This window comes from Lutra lutra, chromosome 5 (assembly GCF_902655055.1).
Source record: "Lutra lutra chromosome 5, mLutLut1.2, whole genome shotgun sequence".
NCBI classification, from domain to species: Eukaryota; Metazoa; Chordata; class Mammalia; order Carnivora; family Mustelidae; genus Lutra; species Lutra lutra.
Window position 1 is genome coordinate 42,923,699 of NC_062282.1, and position 16,866 is coordinate 42,940,564.

Here is a 16,866-nt window from a genome sequence, read left to right on the forward strand (position 1 = left end):
TGAGAATGCCCTCCCAAGACGGGTAGAGGCCAGCCTGTGAGGCAGGAGCTCAGGGCTAGGGAGTAATGTGTTAACCATGGTACAGACAAGTGACTCACACAGCTCTATGGGGTGAGGAGGTGGTCTCAAGAGAGGGAGGAATAAAATCACCTTTCCTGGTTACCTTCTAGGGAAAATCATGCAGCAAGAATGTCCCCTTTTCACTGTCTTGGAGGTAGAAGGGAAAGAAGAGAAGCATTCCTTTACCTTGAGGCAGACAGGAGCAGCAGCTAAGGGTGTGGGGCTGTTGGCATCAGAGATGCCTGGGTTAGGAGACCCATTATGTCTTTAGCTGTGTGACCTTGGACAAGTGTCTTAGCACCTTCAAGCCTCACTTTCCTCATCTGTACATTGGAGATAAAAGTGATGACTCCTGCTTCCCGAGGGCCCCTGTATTGCATGAGGTATGCATGTGGAGCTCTTAGCTCCGTGCCTGGCATGTACTGATGCTCAGAGATCATTTAAGTCTTCATCATCCTCATCTTCCTCCTTTATGCCTGCCCTGTGACCCAGTCAGAATTCCCTGTCTCCTACACTTGCCAAATGTGAATTCTGCTTTCCAGCTGTCCTCATGCCAGAAGCATTCAGCCCTCATCTAGGGCTGAGTTCTGGTGCCAGTGTGCCTCCCCTCCCCTTGGCAGCTTCAGATCTCATCTCCTCCCTCCCTTCAAAAAAAAACCTTCGAAGGCCCAGCATGACTTTGCATCCTGAAGGTGGTCTGGCTCTGTCATTTCTGAAGTTTACTCTAAAAGCCAGAACTTCCCAGTGATGGATATGCTTAAGTACTAGTGCAGACATTGCATTTCTTGAAAAACCGACAGTTTATTAGAACACACGCCCACAACAACGCCACTACGCTTTTGCTTCCCTATGGGGTTCTTGGGTGAAAAAAGGTGCTCGGCCCCAAGTAGGAGAGCGCTTGGGGAAGCTTTCCTCGAATCCCGAAGGATGGGTGGCAGATGTTCTTCTTCCGGGTTGCTTGCTGGAGGGACTTGGGCTGCCCCACCAGGATGAGAGCAACTCAGCACGCGAGCTGCTTTCTGCTGGGAAGAAGGGGGCAGGCGTGTTTAGTGTAGCCCTGGGCCAGCAGAAGCAAACCCCAGCCCCCACACATCTATCTATCTGTGGGTTCCAGAGTGTGCTTAGGGGAGTGGGTTGTGGTCCAGGCTCTGCCACTCCTGGGGCCTGTGAACTTGGCCTTAAGGTGGGAAGGGGATGGGCTGGGCTGGCTCCCATCCATAGGCTTTCCCCACCTCCACAGGTTTGATCCAAAGAAAGGGTTTTGGTGCCAGCTGCTCGAAGGAGGAAAAACCAAGTGTCTGGGCAAAAGCAAGGGCCGGAAATACCCAGAGATGGACCTGGATGTAAGTGCACACACCACCTGTGGCAGCTGGATCCCGGGGGCGGGGGGTGTCCCTGAGCGGCGGGGATCCTCTCTCCTCTTGACCCTGCACTGAGTACCTTAATGGCCTTGGCCTTTCTTGGATGATGGTCTTACAAGGAGGGAATGGAAGCTGGGACATGGTGGGTTAGAAAAGATTTAGTCTAGTGACTATTTATGACCTTCTGCCTAGGGCTGAATGCTGTGGGCTTTGAGGATGGATCAGACGTGTCTTTGCCTTCACTGGGGGGGGTGGTGGGGGTGGAAATAAGTCACACACACCAGGAAGAATACAAGGCAGGATGTGTTTCCTGCAGTAAGAGAGCTGAACTCGAGTGCTAGCGGATTTCCAACAGAGATGGCACTTGAAGCTGGGAGGGGAACCAGAGGGGGAGGGGCTCGGAGCTGGGCCTGCGGCCGGACAGTGTTTGGCCCGAGGTATGGATGGATAGGGGGATAAGCCTTCTTGCGGGAGAGAATGGCATGGCCGAAGGACGTAGGTCAAAGATCATACACCCTGCCTTTCAGTCCTGATTTTAACTAATTCCTTCTTTTCTCCCAATCACAAGAATTTTGACCTTGTAGACCATGTTTTGGTGTCCTGCCATCTAGCTTTATTTCGGAGGCTGCCATTTTGAGGATGGTGGTGAATAGATGATAGGTGTGTGGGTTGACGCTGACAGTGGTAGATTTACAGAGGGGAGAGGTCCCTCTAGAATCAGCACTTCCCTGAGATCTGAACTCTTCCTCCTGTTCCAGTCCCGCGCCTTCCTGAAGGACTATTATCGGGACCACAACATCGAGCTCTCCAAGCTGCTGTACAAGATGGGCCAGACGCTGCCCACCTGGCTGCGGGAGGACCTCCAGAACACCAGGTAGCCGCGGCCACCACAGCCAGACTGAACGTTTGTGACGGCCTGGACGGCCTGCCGCATGCTGAGCCAGACTGACCCGCAGAGTGGGGAGCTGGGCCTGGGCTGGCCGGGTACTTCCAAGCAATACTCAGCTGAGTCCCAGGCAGGGCCAGGAGAAGAGCCCAGGCGGGTCCACAAGCGCCTCGGAGCATCCAGCGCTGGGTCTGTGGCCTCCTGGGTCTGTGGCCTCCGGGACCTCCCTCGCCACCAGAGGTCCGTTCTGTGCACGGCCCTCCCCCTCCGTGGGGAGGCCACTCCCCGTTGGTGGAAGGCCACTTCCTGGTGAGAGGGAGTCCGTGAGACTCCCTTTTCTGTCCCTCACTGTGTCCTACCAACCATGCCCTCCCCTTTATCCCATCACTCCCTGCGCCAGCAGGGTCTCCCCTCAGTATTAGCTGCCATGTTTGCCCTGTCCTCCAGACAACAGGGAGAGGAGCCCAGCTAGGCCTTTTGCCAAACTAGGGAGAGAGACTGGATGCCTCCCTGACTGTTTTGAGCCAGGCACTTCAGAGGGGCCAGCTGGGTGCCCAAAGTCACTGGGCTGGATGTGGTGGGGGGCCTTCAAGAGAACTCTACATCTCTACACCCATTCCGGTTAATACCTTCACATCTCACTTTCCCTTCTGGGGAAGAACCGCTGATTCCTACAGTATCCACCCAGTCCTCAGGGCCTCCTTCGGGACCCCGGGGCACTGCCATGCCATTAGGACCCAGAGACCCAGGCCTCCCTACCCTGTTCCTCATCCTGGGATATGACGTGTGGTATTTCCTGTGGTAAAAGACTGAGGCGGTTCAGGAGTCTGCCAGTATACATGTCCCAATGTACATATGTTGTCCCCATGCCCACCCCCAACCTTGGCCCCTGGGCAGACCCTGGGCAGTGTGGGTGAGACTGCTATCCATGGCTTTGTCCCAGCTACCTACGGCCAAGGGCTCCTAGAGACCCCCTTAACCCGCACCCCCAAATACTAAGAAGCTAAAGTATTTTAATATTTTGTTTTTTGTTTTTTGTTTTTTTTTCTTGGTGCCAGAGTTTATACCCTGGGTGCTGGGGTCGCACTGTGTTTTTATATATATATATATATATATATAATGTGTATATATATATATTATATTTTTTTTGGTTGGGTTTGTTTTTAATTCAGTCATACAAAATGGTGGCAAGCCCCAGTGTCCTATCTCAGTGCTAAAGAATGAGATGGAAGGGAGGGGAGGGCGTGTCCTCGTGTGTCTGGGCCTTGGGGAGACACTGTGGAGGTGCCTCTTGGAGAGGTGTCTGTTCCCTTCCCAAGTGTCGCTGCTACCCTGGGGCTACTGCAGCTGAACAGAGGTGGTGAGGCACCCAGGGAAGACCCGCTCTCTCCAGGACAGCTGGCCTCATGAAGCTCAGTGACCCTGGAGGAATTTTGGCCAAAGGAGACAGCAGGGCTGGGGTGGGAGGCCAGGGGGCTAAAGGCCGGCCTGTCCCCTCCTTGTCACATGGTGCTAGGTTGGGAGCCGCCCTGGGAGCTGGGCTGCCCGCCAGGACCCACAGAACTGTCTCCAGGCCCCCTGCGGACCACGGGATCTCGGGGCTGTTTTCCGGTTAGGGTCTGCTCCCACCCCCTTCTTTAACAATGTGAAATGACTAAGGCTGGGTGCCTCTCCCTGGCCCCTCCCACTGCCAGTCAGCTTCCAGCCAACATCCAGAAAACCCTTTCTGGAGAGCCTTGTCCTGTTAGGAAGACTCTAGTATCTTGGGGCTGGAAGGGTCCTTTGACGGGTATGGAAAGAGAAAGGCGAGGCGGCCTCCTTGGCCAATGTCTCAGAACTGGGTGAGAGCAGGGTGGAGAATTAAATCTGAGGCTCCTGATTCTGGGTCCAGTGCTCTTCTTTCAATGCCACACTGCCTCTGAGCCCATCCTGGGGACCCTACTCTGTGCCAGCTTCCTGTCCCTCCCTCAGTCACACCCGTGGTCATCCAGGATAGGGGACAAACCACTCCTTCCCAGCCAGGGTGCCTTTGAGCCTTCTCCGTTCCTGGTCTGCACACGCAGTCCTGCCTTGCTCTCCCTGAGAGGTCCTCCCCCGGTCTGTGGGGGTGGGGGGGGCCGGGTCTGTCTGACCTCTGAACCCAAGCCCTTTTCTCAAGTTCTTCGCCGGCAGTAGAGAAGAAAGGGGGATACTCAGCGGGACGGCTGCGTGTGGGTTCACTGTCTTCCGAGAGAAGCCTTCCCACCATGCTTCTCACTGGGGCCTTCGAGGCTGGGAACCCAGCTTCAAGCCTGCAGGGGATGAGGAACAGTGTCTGGGGACAGGGTGGCACGCCTGCTTGTATGCTTGTGAAGACTTGCCAGTGCCGTGGAACCTGACCCTCGCAGAAGGGGGCAGCATCTTCCACAGTGCGGACCCCAGGCCTCCTCTCCCATCTTGCGGCAAGGGGCTCGGGTTCTGTGGCCTGTGCTAGACCTTTACAGCTCCCACTGCTGAAATCTACCCTCTGTGTCTGGACACCTGCCCCCCTCTCTGGGAGCTCGGAATGGCCAGTGTGCCAGCAGCTCCATTTCTTTCTGCCTCTGGCCCGAGGAAGGAGCAGGCAGATTGGAGGCCCCAGCGGATGCCTGTGGGAGCAGAGGAAGTGGTAGGGAATGTTGTCTAGGTCCTTCTGGAAGGCTGGGCACTTGACTTGCCACATGTTCTGAGTCTGTCTGGTCCCTACTACTTCTTCCCTTCCCACTCATGAATCTTGCTCGTGGACCCGCTGCCAGGAACTGTAGCTACTGGGGAGGGGGGACAGACAAATCCCTCTAGGGGCCCTCAGCTACTGAGCACACAGATCTTCCTCATGAGAGGGCAAACCCGAGGGCAGTAGGTACGGCATCTCTGCATCCTCAGTGTCCCCTAATGCACTGTGTTTGGCCAGAGAGAGAGAAACAGCTTAAATCATGGAGTGGATGCTGCCGACCATTTTCTCATCCCTCCCATGAGCCTTTGCTTGGGGCAGGCGCATGTGGGATGTCCCCTGTGACTGCCTCAGCCACTTGGGGTTCTAGAACCGCCCATAGTGCACATCTTGTGTGTGGAGGAGTCTGAGGCTTCAAGATGGGCCTTTTCCAGGCCTGTGAGAAGAAGCAGCCGGGGCCTCAGGGGCCCTGCTGAGGGAACAGACATCTGTTCCCCATGGAGGATGACTAGGCTGACCCACAGAGATGGGTGCCCTTAGGAGGGAATGGTCCGCACCGGTTTGTGAGGGAAAGAGCAAGTGAAAACATGTACAATTATTTTATTATGAACACCTACTGTCCTCCATCTAGAGTTAAAATGAACATTCTCCCACATTTGATTTCTCTCTCTCTGTATGTATGAATTTTTTTCCAAACTAGTTTAAAAGTGAGTTGCAGATATCACGAGACTGGACCAAAATGCCTCGGCCTGCATCCCCAGAGAGTTAAGACATCATGGTATGTCTTGGCCGGTATCACACCCGAGACAACAGTGATTTCCTAAGAACATCTGCTATTGAATCCATGTTTGCTCCCCCACCCCCATAACTTTTACGCCTGGTTTTAGAATCAGGATCTGCTCAAGTTGCATACATGACATCTTGTAACTGCAGTTTTGTTCAATCTCTCCCCTCTCTGGTTGCTTTGGTTCTTTAAATGATGTTATTTCTGAGGAGAGCAGGCCCCCTGTCCTATTGAAGTCCCACATCTGGATCTCTGTGATCATTTCTTCATGGTGTCACAGAATGTGCTCTTCTAGCCCCTGTCTTGTCCAGGGTGATTTAGGCTGCATGGATTTCTGCCTTCTGTGCTGGCTTGACATCTTCACTCCAGCCTGAGATGCCTGAGATGCCTCTCTCTTGTCCCCTGTACCAAGTGCCAAACCAGCAGCAGGGCTCGGTGGAGCCCCGGGAGCTCAGGGGAGGGCAAAGGAGGCAACCTTTGCAGCTGGGCCTGCTGGGACGGAGATGCCTCCGGCCCAGAAGAGCCTGTGCTGCCCGCTCTGATCCTGGCGATGGGCCACAGGGCAACGAATAGCATGTCTGTCTGTCTCTCTGTCTGTCTCTCTGTTTTGTGGCCTCCCGGTTTTTACTTCCTGGAGGTCTGTGGTCTGTGTGCACTGGAACAGAGCCAGGCCCCTGGGATGCACCAGGGAAGGGCCTAAGCGGGGAACTGCCTCCCCCAAGCTGTAGTGTGAGGAGGAGAGCCCGGGGCCAGAGGCAGGAGATGTGAAATTTCATCCCAACTGGGTATGTTTAGTAGCTACATCACGGTTTCCCCTCCAGGGCCTCAAATTCCCCATTTATAAGATGTGCAGATGGGGTTATAGCAGGGCTTTTCAAATGTCCAAGAAGAAAGCAGGTCTGCTCTAGTGGAAGTGAGGGTGGAGGGCCCAGACCCCTGCTCTCGAGGCAATGCTGGATGCCTGGTTTGCAACCCTGGGCCGGCTGCCCCCCAGGGCTCGTCTTTGTCAGCCAGAGATTTTTGGAAGGGGCGTGGGCTTTGTGAGGGGGTCAATGTCAAGGGTCTGGGGAGACTCTGGTTGTGTTTTATCCTAATAAGTTCATCCCTCCCTCTCTTCTCCCTCTCTCTGGCTCTTGAGGAGAATGAAGGAGGAGAGAGGGCTTTCTATGACTGCTAGCTTTTATTATCAGCAAGAGGGCTCCTTTTGTAATTTGCATGAAATTCATGTCATTTCCTGGGGAGAGGAGAGGGCTGACTGGAGAGGGTGGGGGGCACGCTAGGGGAGCTGACAGGTTTCCTTCCCTTGTGGGGGTTGGGAGAGGGGGGAGAGGGGGTGCTGCCCAGCTCACCTGATCAGGGCTCTCGAACCAGCCGTTTTGGGTTGTGTTAAAAGTGGGAACCTTCCTCCATTAATGTACAATCTCGAACTAACTGCTAATAAAGTGGGGTTCTATTTGTACGCACTGGTCATGTCTGTGTGTCTTTGAACTTTAAGAAAGGCCTGTAGGGAAGGCGGCCATAGGGAGGTTCACACCACAGCCAATCTGGCCACCCCTGTGTATGGCGGAGATGTCATTTTACTATTTGATCTCCTGTTTCCCTCGTCCTTGAGGGGTGTGGAGGAACTTGGACTCAGTGGCCATTCCTGGAGAATTTGGTGGAAATGCAGATCCCCTGCCTGCATGCCCAGAGAGTCATCACTGGCAGATGTGAGGTAGGGCCCAGCCGTCTGCATTTTAACCTCTCCACGCCGAGGCACCACACTTTGGGAAACTCTCAGGACCCTCTGCGAAGCTTTAAAACAATGTACCTCCCCGGACTCCCCAGAATGCACTCTTTCAGAACCTCTGGGAGTGGGACCCAGTTAAGTGCTTTTTAACCAAGTCCCTGATGCACGGGAAGATGTGGGAACGCTGACCCAGGCCACTGAGTGCAAGGCAGAGAAGGGCCAGAGGAGCGTGGACAGCTGCTGGGGGGCGTGCGAGGACACAGCTGGGAACACCAACACTCCAGCCCTGGTACACGGGAGCAGCACTGGCGGAGACCTCACGGGTCGTCAGCCGGGAGCCTGGAACGGGCCATGTGGCATCGCCCACACTACGTGGCTGGAGGCTACAGTAATGGGAGCAGCTCCAGAAGGCATGATACAGAAGCGTTCCCGTGCCAGTTAAGAGGTCTGGCCACGTCTGAGATTCTTGAATTTTAAAATAGCCGGTATTTGTTTTTCAAAAAGAAACATTGAAAACCGGGTAAAGGCAGGAGTACTCCTGTTGGAATGGGGTCAGGGTCTGGGTTCTCACCAGGTCTCCCATATTATCTCAGAACCCCCAAATCCTTGAAACACAGTGTGAAAATCCAGCCCAGCTGCTTTCAGAGGTCCCAAGAGTCTGCATTTCTTCTTCTTCTTCTTTAATATTTCATTTATTTGAGAGAGAGAGAGAGTGCAAGCCAAGACGAAAGGCAGAGGGAGAAGCAGAATCCCCACTGAGCAGTGAGCCTGGGATCACGACCCTGGGATCATGACCTGAGCTGAAAGCAGACACTTAACTGACTGAGCCAACCAGGCACCCCAAGAGTCTGCATTTCTTCCTTCCTTTCCTTTTCTTTCTTTTTAAAAGATTTTTTAAAATTTATTTGATAGAGACACAGTGAGAGAGGGAATCCAACCAGGGGGAGTGGGAGAAGGAGAGGCAGGCTTCCCGCCTAAGCAGGGAGCTGATGCAGGGCTCAATCCTAGGACCCCGGGGTCATGACCTGAGCCGAAGGCAGATGCTCAATGATTGAGCCACCTAGGCATTCCAAGAGTCTGCATTTCTTTCTTTCTTTTTTTAAAGATTTTATTTATTTATTTGACAGACAGAGATCACAAGTAGGCAGAGAGGCAGGCAGAGAGAGAGGGGGAAGCAGACTCCCCGTTGAGCAGAGAGCCCGATGTGGGGCTTGATCCCAGGACCCTGAGATCATGACCTGAGCCAAAGACAGAGGCTTAACCCACTGAGCCACCCAGGTGCCCCAAGAGTCTGCATTTCTAATAGGTTAAGTGAATAAAGGCAGTCATAAAAAACTGAGGAGTCCACTCAAGGAATCTGGTATTCCAAGAGCAGTCTAGGCTCCCAGAAGTAGGCATCTCCCTCAGAAGCCGTGGATCGTGTGTATAGGGCAGTGTGTTTCATAATAGCAAAATGCTGGAAGCAACCTAGATGTCCATCCATAGGGGATCAGCTACATAGCTACTAGTGTAGCCACACACTGGTATGTGGTAATGAAAATAACTAACTCAGTCTTCAAGTCCTGGGAAATGCCAGGGAAATTTCTATGAGACAGACCTACAGTGTGACCATTTTTGAAAGGAATGCTACATAGTGTGTATTTTTCCTGGGAGTGTAGATAACATCCCTCTCACCACAAACTGGTAACTGGTTACTTCTGGAGGAGAGAGAAGAGACCGGGAAGAGGGAAAGGTTCAAAGGGGATTTAAGCTTTTGCTGCAACACTTTTAAAAAACAAAGACAGGATATTTGTGCATCACTTGAGGAATGAAAGTCTTCATAAAAAAAAAATACATAGAAATGGGTGACTCAGAAAGGGGGCTCCAGGCGCCCAGACTGTTGTAGGGATGATGCCATGCAGGCAGCACAGGTGTCCTTGGCCCAGCCCTTGGGCTCCCATCAGAGCTCAGGGCCGTGGGGCTTGGGGGTGGTTCTTGCCTTGCCACAGCTATCCTGAGCTGTCGTCAAGATCCCGAGCCGAGGATCCAGACTCGATGTGAGACCGGAGGCAAGTCTCCCCTCCCTGTCTGGTCTGCAGAGCCCAGCTCCCACATGCTAACAGGTGGGGGAGTTAGAGCCCACATCATCGGAATTGGAAAACCTGACACGGTATGAGACAGACCCCGCCAAACGCCTGTGAAGTTTCTGACAAAAGCGTAACATGAATCTAGCCAGCGGGTACATCTCTGCTGAGAGACAGTTTGTAAAATAACTGGCCTGAACTCTAAAAAATGTCGCAGTCATGGAAAAGCAAAGGCTGAGAAATGGTTCTGAATTAAAAGAAAGTGAAGACATCTGGCAATCGCATGTCCCGTGTGACCCTGGGAGGGGGTCTTGGGCCAGGAAAGAATCAGCTATAAAGGACACCAGAGGGACCACAGGCAAAATGCGGATGCGGACCGTGTTGATTGGATATAGTGTTGTATCAATGTGAAATTTCTTCATTTTAATGATTATTCTGTTATTTAAGAATATAGAATTTTTCTTAGGTGCACGCTGAAGTATTTTTGGGTAAAAGGGAGAAAAATGGAGCTTGAATTTAGGCTTATTCGATGCAGTCTAGAACTTGTCCAGCAAGGGGCAGTGTGACCTCAGCTTCTCACAGGTAGGGTCCCTGAGAACCTCTCCATAGAACACCTCCACAGCAGCTGGAGGTCGCTGGTGGAGGGGTAATAATATTACAAATAATAATATCAATCAGTTAAATTCTATGAATACTAAAAAGCGTTTCTCACTTCTCAGGCAGGCCTTCTGCTTGTCAAGGACTACCTCTTTCAATCCTTGCAACAACTCTCTGAGGTTAAGTATTAGTATCATTCCTATTATATACATGAGGAATCTGAGGTTCAGAAAGGTTAAGTAATTCTGCCAGGATCACACAGCTGGAGTCCTTGGTCTGGGAGACTCCACAGCCGGAAACCCTCTGGGCTGTACTATGCTGGTGACCGGGCATGGGGCAGGAGAGGAGACTCTACCCTCCCCCACATTCTATCTCTAGCCACCGGGAACTCTGGACCCCAGGCTCCTGAACACCCACCTGTGCCAGACATGGACACTTCTTGACTCAGAATCAACTGAGTGGATTTTTTTTTTTTTTTAGATTTTTATTTATTTACTTGACAGAGATCATAAGTAGGCAAGAGGAGACAGGCAGAGAGAGAGGAGGAAGCAGACTCCCCGTTGAGCAGAGAGCCCGATGTGGGGCTTGATCCCAGGACCCTGGGACCATGGGACCATGACTTGAGCCAAAGGCAGAGGCTTTAACCCACCGAGCCACCCAGGCGCCCCAAGCAGATTTTCAAAATTACCTGGCTGTGTTGCTCCAGATTCTGCTGCAGAAACTCCAGGAAGGGCCCAGGAACCTGTGTTTTAATGAGTTCCCCAGGTATTATGTTGCGTGAGCAGAGGCTGACAAGTCTCGGTCACTTCAATCCAGCGTGTTTTCTTTTCTTTTTTTCTTTTTAAAAAGATTTTATTTATTTATTTGACAGAGAGAGACACAGTGAGAGAGGGAACACAAGCAGGGGGAGTGGGAGAGGGAGAAGCAGGCTTCCCGCCAAGCAGGATCCCAGGACCCTGGAATGATGACCTGAGCCAAGGGCAGATGCTTAAGGACTGAGCCACCCAGGTGCCCCTCCAGTGTGTTTTCTTCCTTTCCTCTACAGCACTAGTCTCTGTGCTTCTGGGATAGAACATAGGTGTGGATCCCAGCCCCAGACATCCTCCCAAGAAGCGCCGTAAATTCCCTCTTCCTCAAGACTCTCCCTTCCCCTCCATTATGACATTTTTGGAGGCTTATTCATTCCGTCTGTCAAATCTGCAGCCCTTAAATCTCTCTTCATACAGGAAGTCTTCCTGGCTTGCCTCTGCATACTCTCTGTTCACAGATATTGATCAGATGGTCATTAAAAAAAAAAAGGAAATATTAAAGAGTATCACACAATAATACATAGTATGATATATGGGTTATGTTGCAGATAATTTTATTATAGTGGATGTTTATGTTATCAAATGGTATATATTGTTATTATACTATTATACTATCAGGTAGATGATAGGCATTTAGTCCCAAGGCATATTTTTAGGCCTGATGTAGTAGAGCTAAGAAGGCCCATTTAGGGGGCACCTGGGTGGCTCAGTCAGTTGAGCATCTGACTCTTGATTTAGGCTCAGGTCATGATCTCAGGGTTGTGGGATTGAGCCCCATGTCGAGCTCTACATTGAGTCCCATGCTTGGTTTCATACTCAGCATGGAGTGTGCTTGTCCCTCTCCTTCTGCTCCTCCCCTGCTCATGCTCTCCTCTCTCTCAAGTAAGTAAATTAATTAAATTAAAAAAAAAAAAAAAGAAGAAGGCTCACTTAGTCTCTTGGCTCTTCTCTTCCCTATTTTACAGATAGGTAAATTGAGGCCCCAGGGCAGGTAATGGGGCTCTCATGATCTTGAAGACCCTTTGTTCCCATACTGCCTGTTCCTGTAGATATAAGCTCCCCCATGTCTGACCCCCCAAATTTCTAACTATCTGGCTCATAGCAGCTTGTGGTCTAAGGAGGGGAGGCAGAGGGAAGTCCTCAGTGGCCAGCCCAGCCCCCATCCAGCACCTAGTGCGAAGGAGGGCCAGGGCCATCTGCACAAGCTGGAGTCAGTTACCAGCTGTTTATGGGTCTTTGCCTCTGGTGTTTATAGTTCCGCCTTTGGGTCTGCTTTGCGTCCCCGCTAATTAGAACAATACTCCAGAAGGCGGCGCGCAGTGGTGGGGGACCACTGACGGGGAGCAGCGGGCTGGACCTGTGCCCTGGCTTCTGCCTTGCCTCGCTCCAACAAGGATTTCAGGCCTTTTTCAAGGACACCGAAGGGACAGCAAAATGGCGTCGATTAAAATCAGGTGAGAAAAAAAAAATCAGGTGAGAGAACAGGCTCGTGGGGGAGGGGAGAAAGTGGAGGCAAGACAAAGGCTAAGAAATGCAGGCATCCTTCCTTTTAAGAAAACACACTTTAAAAAAAAAAATCACCAAAATGATAGCTGTCCAATGTGGAAAATTGAGAACATACAGACAAATGAGAGGAAAATTTTCGAAACGTATCCCACCGCTGCTCATATCTTAGGACTTTGCCCTCCTGTCGGATGCGTGAAGTTGTTTTTGTAGACATGACAATATTCCGACATTCTGTTTTACAAACCTCTTACTAATCATAATAAGTTGTCAACACGTTTACGTGTTATTAAACATTTTCCCGCTACATCAGATGATGCCATTTCCATTTTTATTGCGACACGAGATTGTTGTATAAGAATTGACATCGCGGGTGAGGTGCAGAAACTCTGAAGCACGAGTGTCGCTCTTGGTCTGGTAACACTCCCAACTCTTTGGTGGGACTCCTTCACACACTGTCCTATGCACGCAGCAGAACCTGGGTCGCGGTTTATGTAAATGATCCCCTCTCCCTGGACACTGAGGGTGAGTGAGCACATCGCCGTGGCTTGAAGCCCACAGGCAGCCAGTGTGTTCCGGGAAACCTCCGGATACCACAAGCAGATCAGTTTCTCCAGAAAATCTCATCCGTGCATCACAGTGAGGGACGTCCTCAGGAACATGCTGGAAAACTCAGGCATGAGTTCCGCGGGGCCGCTTCCTTATGTAGTCGCGTTTGTTTATATTTCTTATTTAATACAAGTCATTCACATTTGTTGCACACATTTTTTAAAAAGACAAATAGGCCAGCCTAAGAAAAATGAAAATATCTCAGCGCAGCAATGAGCAGTGCTGTAAGTAATCATTAAAGCTCATGTTTATTAGGTGCGTGGTCTGTCCCAGTCTCAGTGCCCTCAGTGCCATGTACCAGAGGGCCAGTGTCCTTCCCACTTGACACACGCTGCAAGGCCAGCTTTTAGGTTTCGAGACTCATCTGTTGTCTCCTGGCTACAGGGTGCCAAAGTCTGCCTTTGGACCCAGGACTTCTAGTTTCCAAGTCTGTGTCTTACCCTATACCCCTCCTTCATTTACATATCTGCCTAGAGGCTGGGTTTCCTCTTCCAACGTAATGTTTCATAATCTGCTTTTTTTTTTCTCTAGTAATCAATGATGACCATCTTCTGGTGTCATTAAAAATTCCTCTTCATGGGGTTCAGTTTGTGAATATACCACACTTTATTTAATAGTTGAATACAAGCATTATTTTAGATTTTTAGTCTCCTAAACAAAGCCACGCTGAACACGTTTGCCTCTTAATCCTAAAGATGTCCATAGTTACTTCCATGGGGCTGCTTTCCCCAGAGGCCCTCCCTGACCCATCACACCGAAGGGCAAGGAGGTTGAGGATGGCAGGGCGAGGGGTGCCCAGGGAGATGTGCGCACCCAGCTCCTGGGTGAGCTGGTGCTGCCCAGGATGGACACTCTGTCCGTACAGTAGACAGCAGGAAGGGCTTGTTCTTAAAATTGTACTCCAGAGATGGTTTCTCAGTGGAACCACTAAAAGGCTAAGAGCTAGAAATGAACTGCTCAGCAAATGGCCCACACATAGCCGCATGAGTGCATCTCCCTTGATTTCACAGACAGTTGAAAACAAGAGAAAACCAGGCTGAAAAGGCAGTGTCCTATCTCCAACGGACAGGAGAGGAAGCATCTCCTTCCTCCGCAGAGATAGATTCTGAATTTGGGGCCAGTTCCAGAGAAAGTCCATAAGGCCCTAGGGCTGTGCTCCCAGAAACACCTGGGAGGATGTTCTGGAGCCCAGAGGATTGGGCACCCTGGTGCATAGAGGGCTTGGCTGGGTTTTGGAGGACTAGCTAGCCAGGACCGGGGACAAGAGGGTTCCTGGCAGGTGAAATAATGGGCAAAACCTGGAGGTGAGGGATGGAGAGCCAAGGGCTACCGAGCACCTGAGGTGGGGGGGGGGGGGCGGTTAAGGAAGGAGGGGTGATGAAGCCGGAGGCTTTTGCAGTGTCCATGGGCCTTTATCCCAGGGGTAAGGAGACTGCACGTGACTGTCAGGTGACAGGACACACATACTGGTTCAGTACAAAGAAACACGATGAGTTTTTTGCCCCTCCCTGACATTTCCTCCCTCCCTTCCTCCCTCCCCTCCATTCTTAAATACCCAGAGGCCTCTTCTCTGTGCCAGGCTCAGCTGCTAGTGGGAAAGAGGAGGACATGGGTCCTTGGGCCCTTTGGACTGGGTCTCTGGAAGCTCTGTGGACAGGGAAAGAGGCCGAGCAGGGTCACCAGGTAGTGCTGCCCTTCAGGAAAGGAGCTCTCAGCTCTGAGGATGGGTGCCCCAGGCCGGCCACCCAGGCAGCAGGTGGGCGAGAAGGCAAGAGCCGGGGCTCTGAGGCAGCATCTCGAAGCCTCACACCCCAGCTTGCCTTCTCCCCGGCTGTGTGGCTGCAGCCTGGTTGCTTTCCCTTTCTGAGTCATAGTTAAATAATGTGTGAAATGGAAGCACTAATAGAAGGAGGCGGAGGACGGACGAGTAAGACGGCTCTGCCCCGCCTCGTGGAACTGAGGCCCACTTCTCAAGCTCCCTTTGCAAGGCGCCTTTAAGGTGCAGAGGGAGCTGGGGGAAGCAGTTGGTGCCAGCCTTTTCCCTTTGCAAATGAAGTCGCCTGCTCTAAGGCGGTGGGTGGGGGAGTGGGGGGTCCTCTCCCTTGGCCATTAAGTCGAGCTGGTGAGCCTCCTGCCTCTGGGGTTCCCTGACAGGCTAGCTGGACTCCAGGTAACAAAGTGCCTAGTGGGTGCCAGGCCCTTTCTGAGCACTGGGCACCATCTCCTGGCATCCTCGCACTCCCTTGAAGGGGGCCTGGAGATGACGGGTGAGTTGTGGGTGGTAGGGCCGGCCCCCACTCTTCTCTATGTGACCGCAGGCCCGCGCCCCTAGCTCATGCCCCCCATCCCCAGGTCCCCTTGTACTCCTGCCTCCCTGAGGCTGTCCCACCTGGCTGCCCTGTGCAAGGTGAGCCCTGCAGAGCTCTCACAAGGCACCATTCATCCCGCAGGCTGCTGATTGAAACCATGTGTGGTGCAGCCGGCCAAGGTGGCGGCAGCTCCGGAAGCCAGGCCTGGCCCGGGGCCTGTGGGCCCTGGGAGGTTTGGGGGAGGAGGTCCCGCCAACCTCCAGGCCTGCTGGGCTGAGGGGAGCTCCAGGGCAGGACTGACCTCCTGCCCCACTGGCGACACACCAAGGGGACCCCGACCCCTGGGCCCATACCGGGGACTGGGGAAGAAGAGAGGCCCCTTCCAGGTGGGGCGGGGGGGCGGGGCGGGGACTGAGTCTGGACAGTCTCGGGGCCCTTTCCCAGGCTGTCCTTGGCAGGGTTGTCTGGTAAGAAAGGTGCTTGTGGGGGGGGGGCACACGTGTGTACATGTGTGTGTTTCTATGTGCTGAAATCTATGCAGGGCACCCTGAACCCTGAGACTCATTGTCACTTGGGGATTTCTAAAGGACGGTTTGGGGCAATGTTGAATGTAGGCTCTGGAGGCTCATGGATCTGGGTTTGAGTTCCACTTCCACTGCTTCCTAGCCGGGTGACCCCCGGCAAGATGCTTAGCCTCTTGGGGCCCTTCTCATTCACCAAATGAGGACTGAGGCCTGGTCAGAGGGTCTGAGCAAAGACATCGGTTGGGTGGGGCTTTAGGGGTTTGTGGCTGGTTCGGCTGAGGTGCCCTCTCTAGGATTCCCAAAGTCATTCTGGTCCTAACTCCTGACCTCGGAGTCGTGGCCTGTCTGGGAGCTGGGAGGGAGCTAAGTGTGGGTGTCTGTGTTTCCTCTGAGGCCTGAAGGCTCCAGTTAGTAGAGGTGAGCAGGGGAGCGTTGGATCCCCAGCTGGTGCAAGGTGTGACTGAACTAACCGCCACCTCCCAGGCCCAGAACAGAGCGGGCCATTGTTCACAGGGCCACCTCCCTGGCACTCAGGCCCCCACAGGAAGGGGTGTGCAGGCCAGGCTGTGGCCAGCACTGACCACAGTCTTGGCTGAACCAGGACCATTCAGGGGCCTGGTGTCCCAGAAGGTGCTCTGGTTTCCCAAGGAATGCACTTTCTACTGGGCAGCTCAGGCCTTTTCCAGCCTGAGGCTGCTGACAGAGATATTCTGAGGGCAATTGGTCATGGCGGGGTGTCTCCCACAGGATGGCCTTGGGGGATCCCCATGGGTGGGACTAGCCCTAGATTAGGAGCTCCCTAGAGATAGGTGGCCCCGGCTGGGCTCCACCCTGTGTTACAAGGCGTCCAGACCCTTCAACGTCAAAACCAAAAGAGCCTTGCCCCTCCTTACACAGGACAATGCCAAAACCTAGAGGAAGAAGGTGCCTGAGACACACAGAG

The 16,866-nt window shown here is 52.7% G+C and overlaps 1 protein-coding gene and 1 long non-coding RNA gene across 5 annotated transcripts in view; one reads left to right on the forward strand and one right to left on the reverse strand.

Annotated features, from left to right (window-relative positions):
* The window catches only part of NDST1 (N-deacetylase and N-sulfotransferase 1), a 58,709-nt gene extending 51,470 nt beyond the window's left edge, over window positions 1-7,239 (forward strand). For all 4 annotated transcript variants that reach the window (XM_047730566.1, XM_047730567.1, XM_047730569.1 and 1 more), the window contains exons 14-15: window positions 1,301-1,403; window positions 2,180-7,239. In XM_047730566.1, the coding sequence (XP_047586522.1) occupies window positions 1,301-1,403; window positions 2,180-2,299 (223 nt within the window). In that variant the 3' untranslated portion in view covers window positions 2,300-7,239. The remainder of the gene's footprint in view (window positions 1-1,300; window positions 1,404-2,179) is intronic.
* Window positions 853-16,866, reverse strand: part of LOC125100399 (uncharacterized) — a 35,233-nt gene continuing 19,219 nt past the window's right edge. Inside the window, exon 3 of the long non-coding RNA XR_007127537.1 lies at window positions 853-1,079. This is a non-coding gene — a long non-coding RNA (uncharacterized LOC125100399). The remainder of the gene's footprint in view (window positions 1,080-16,866) is intronic.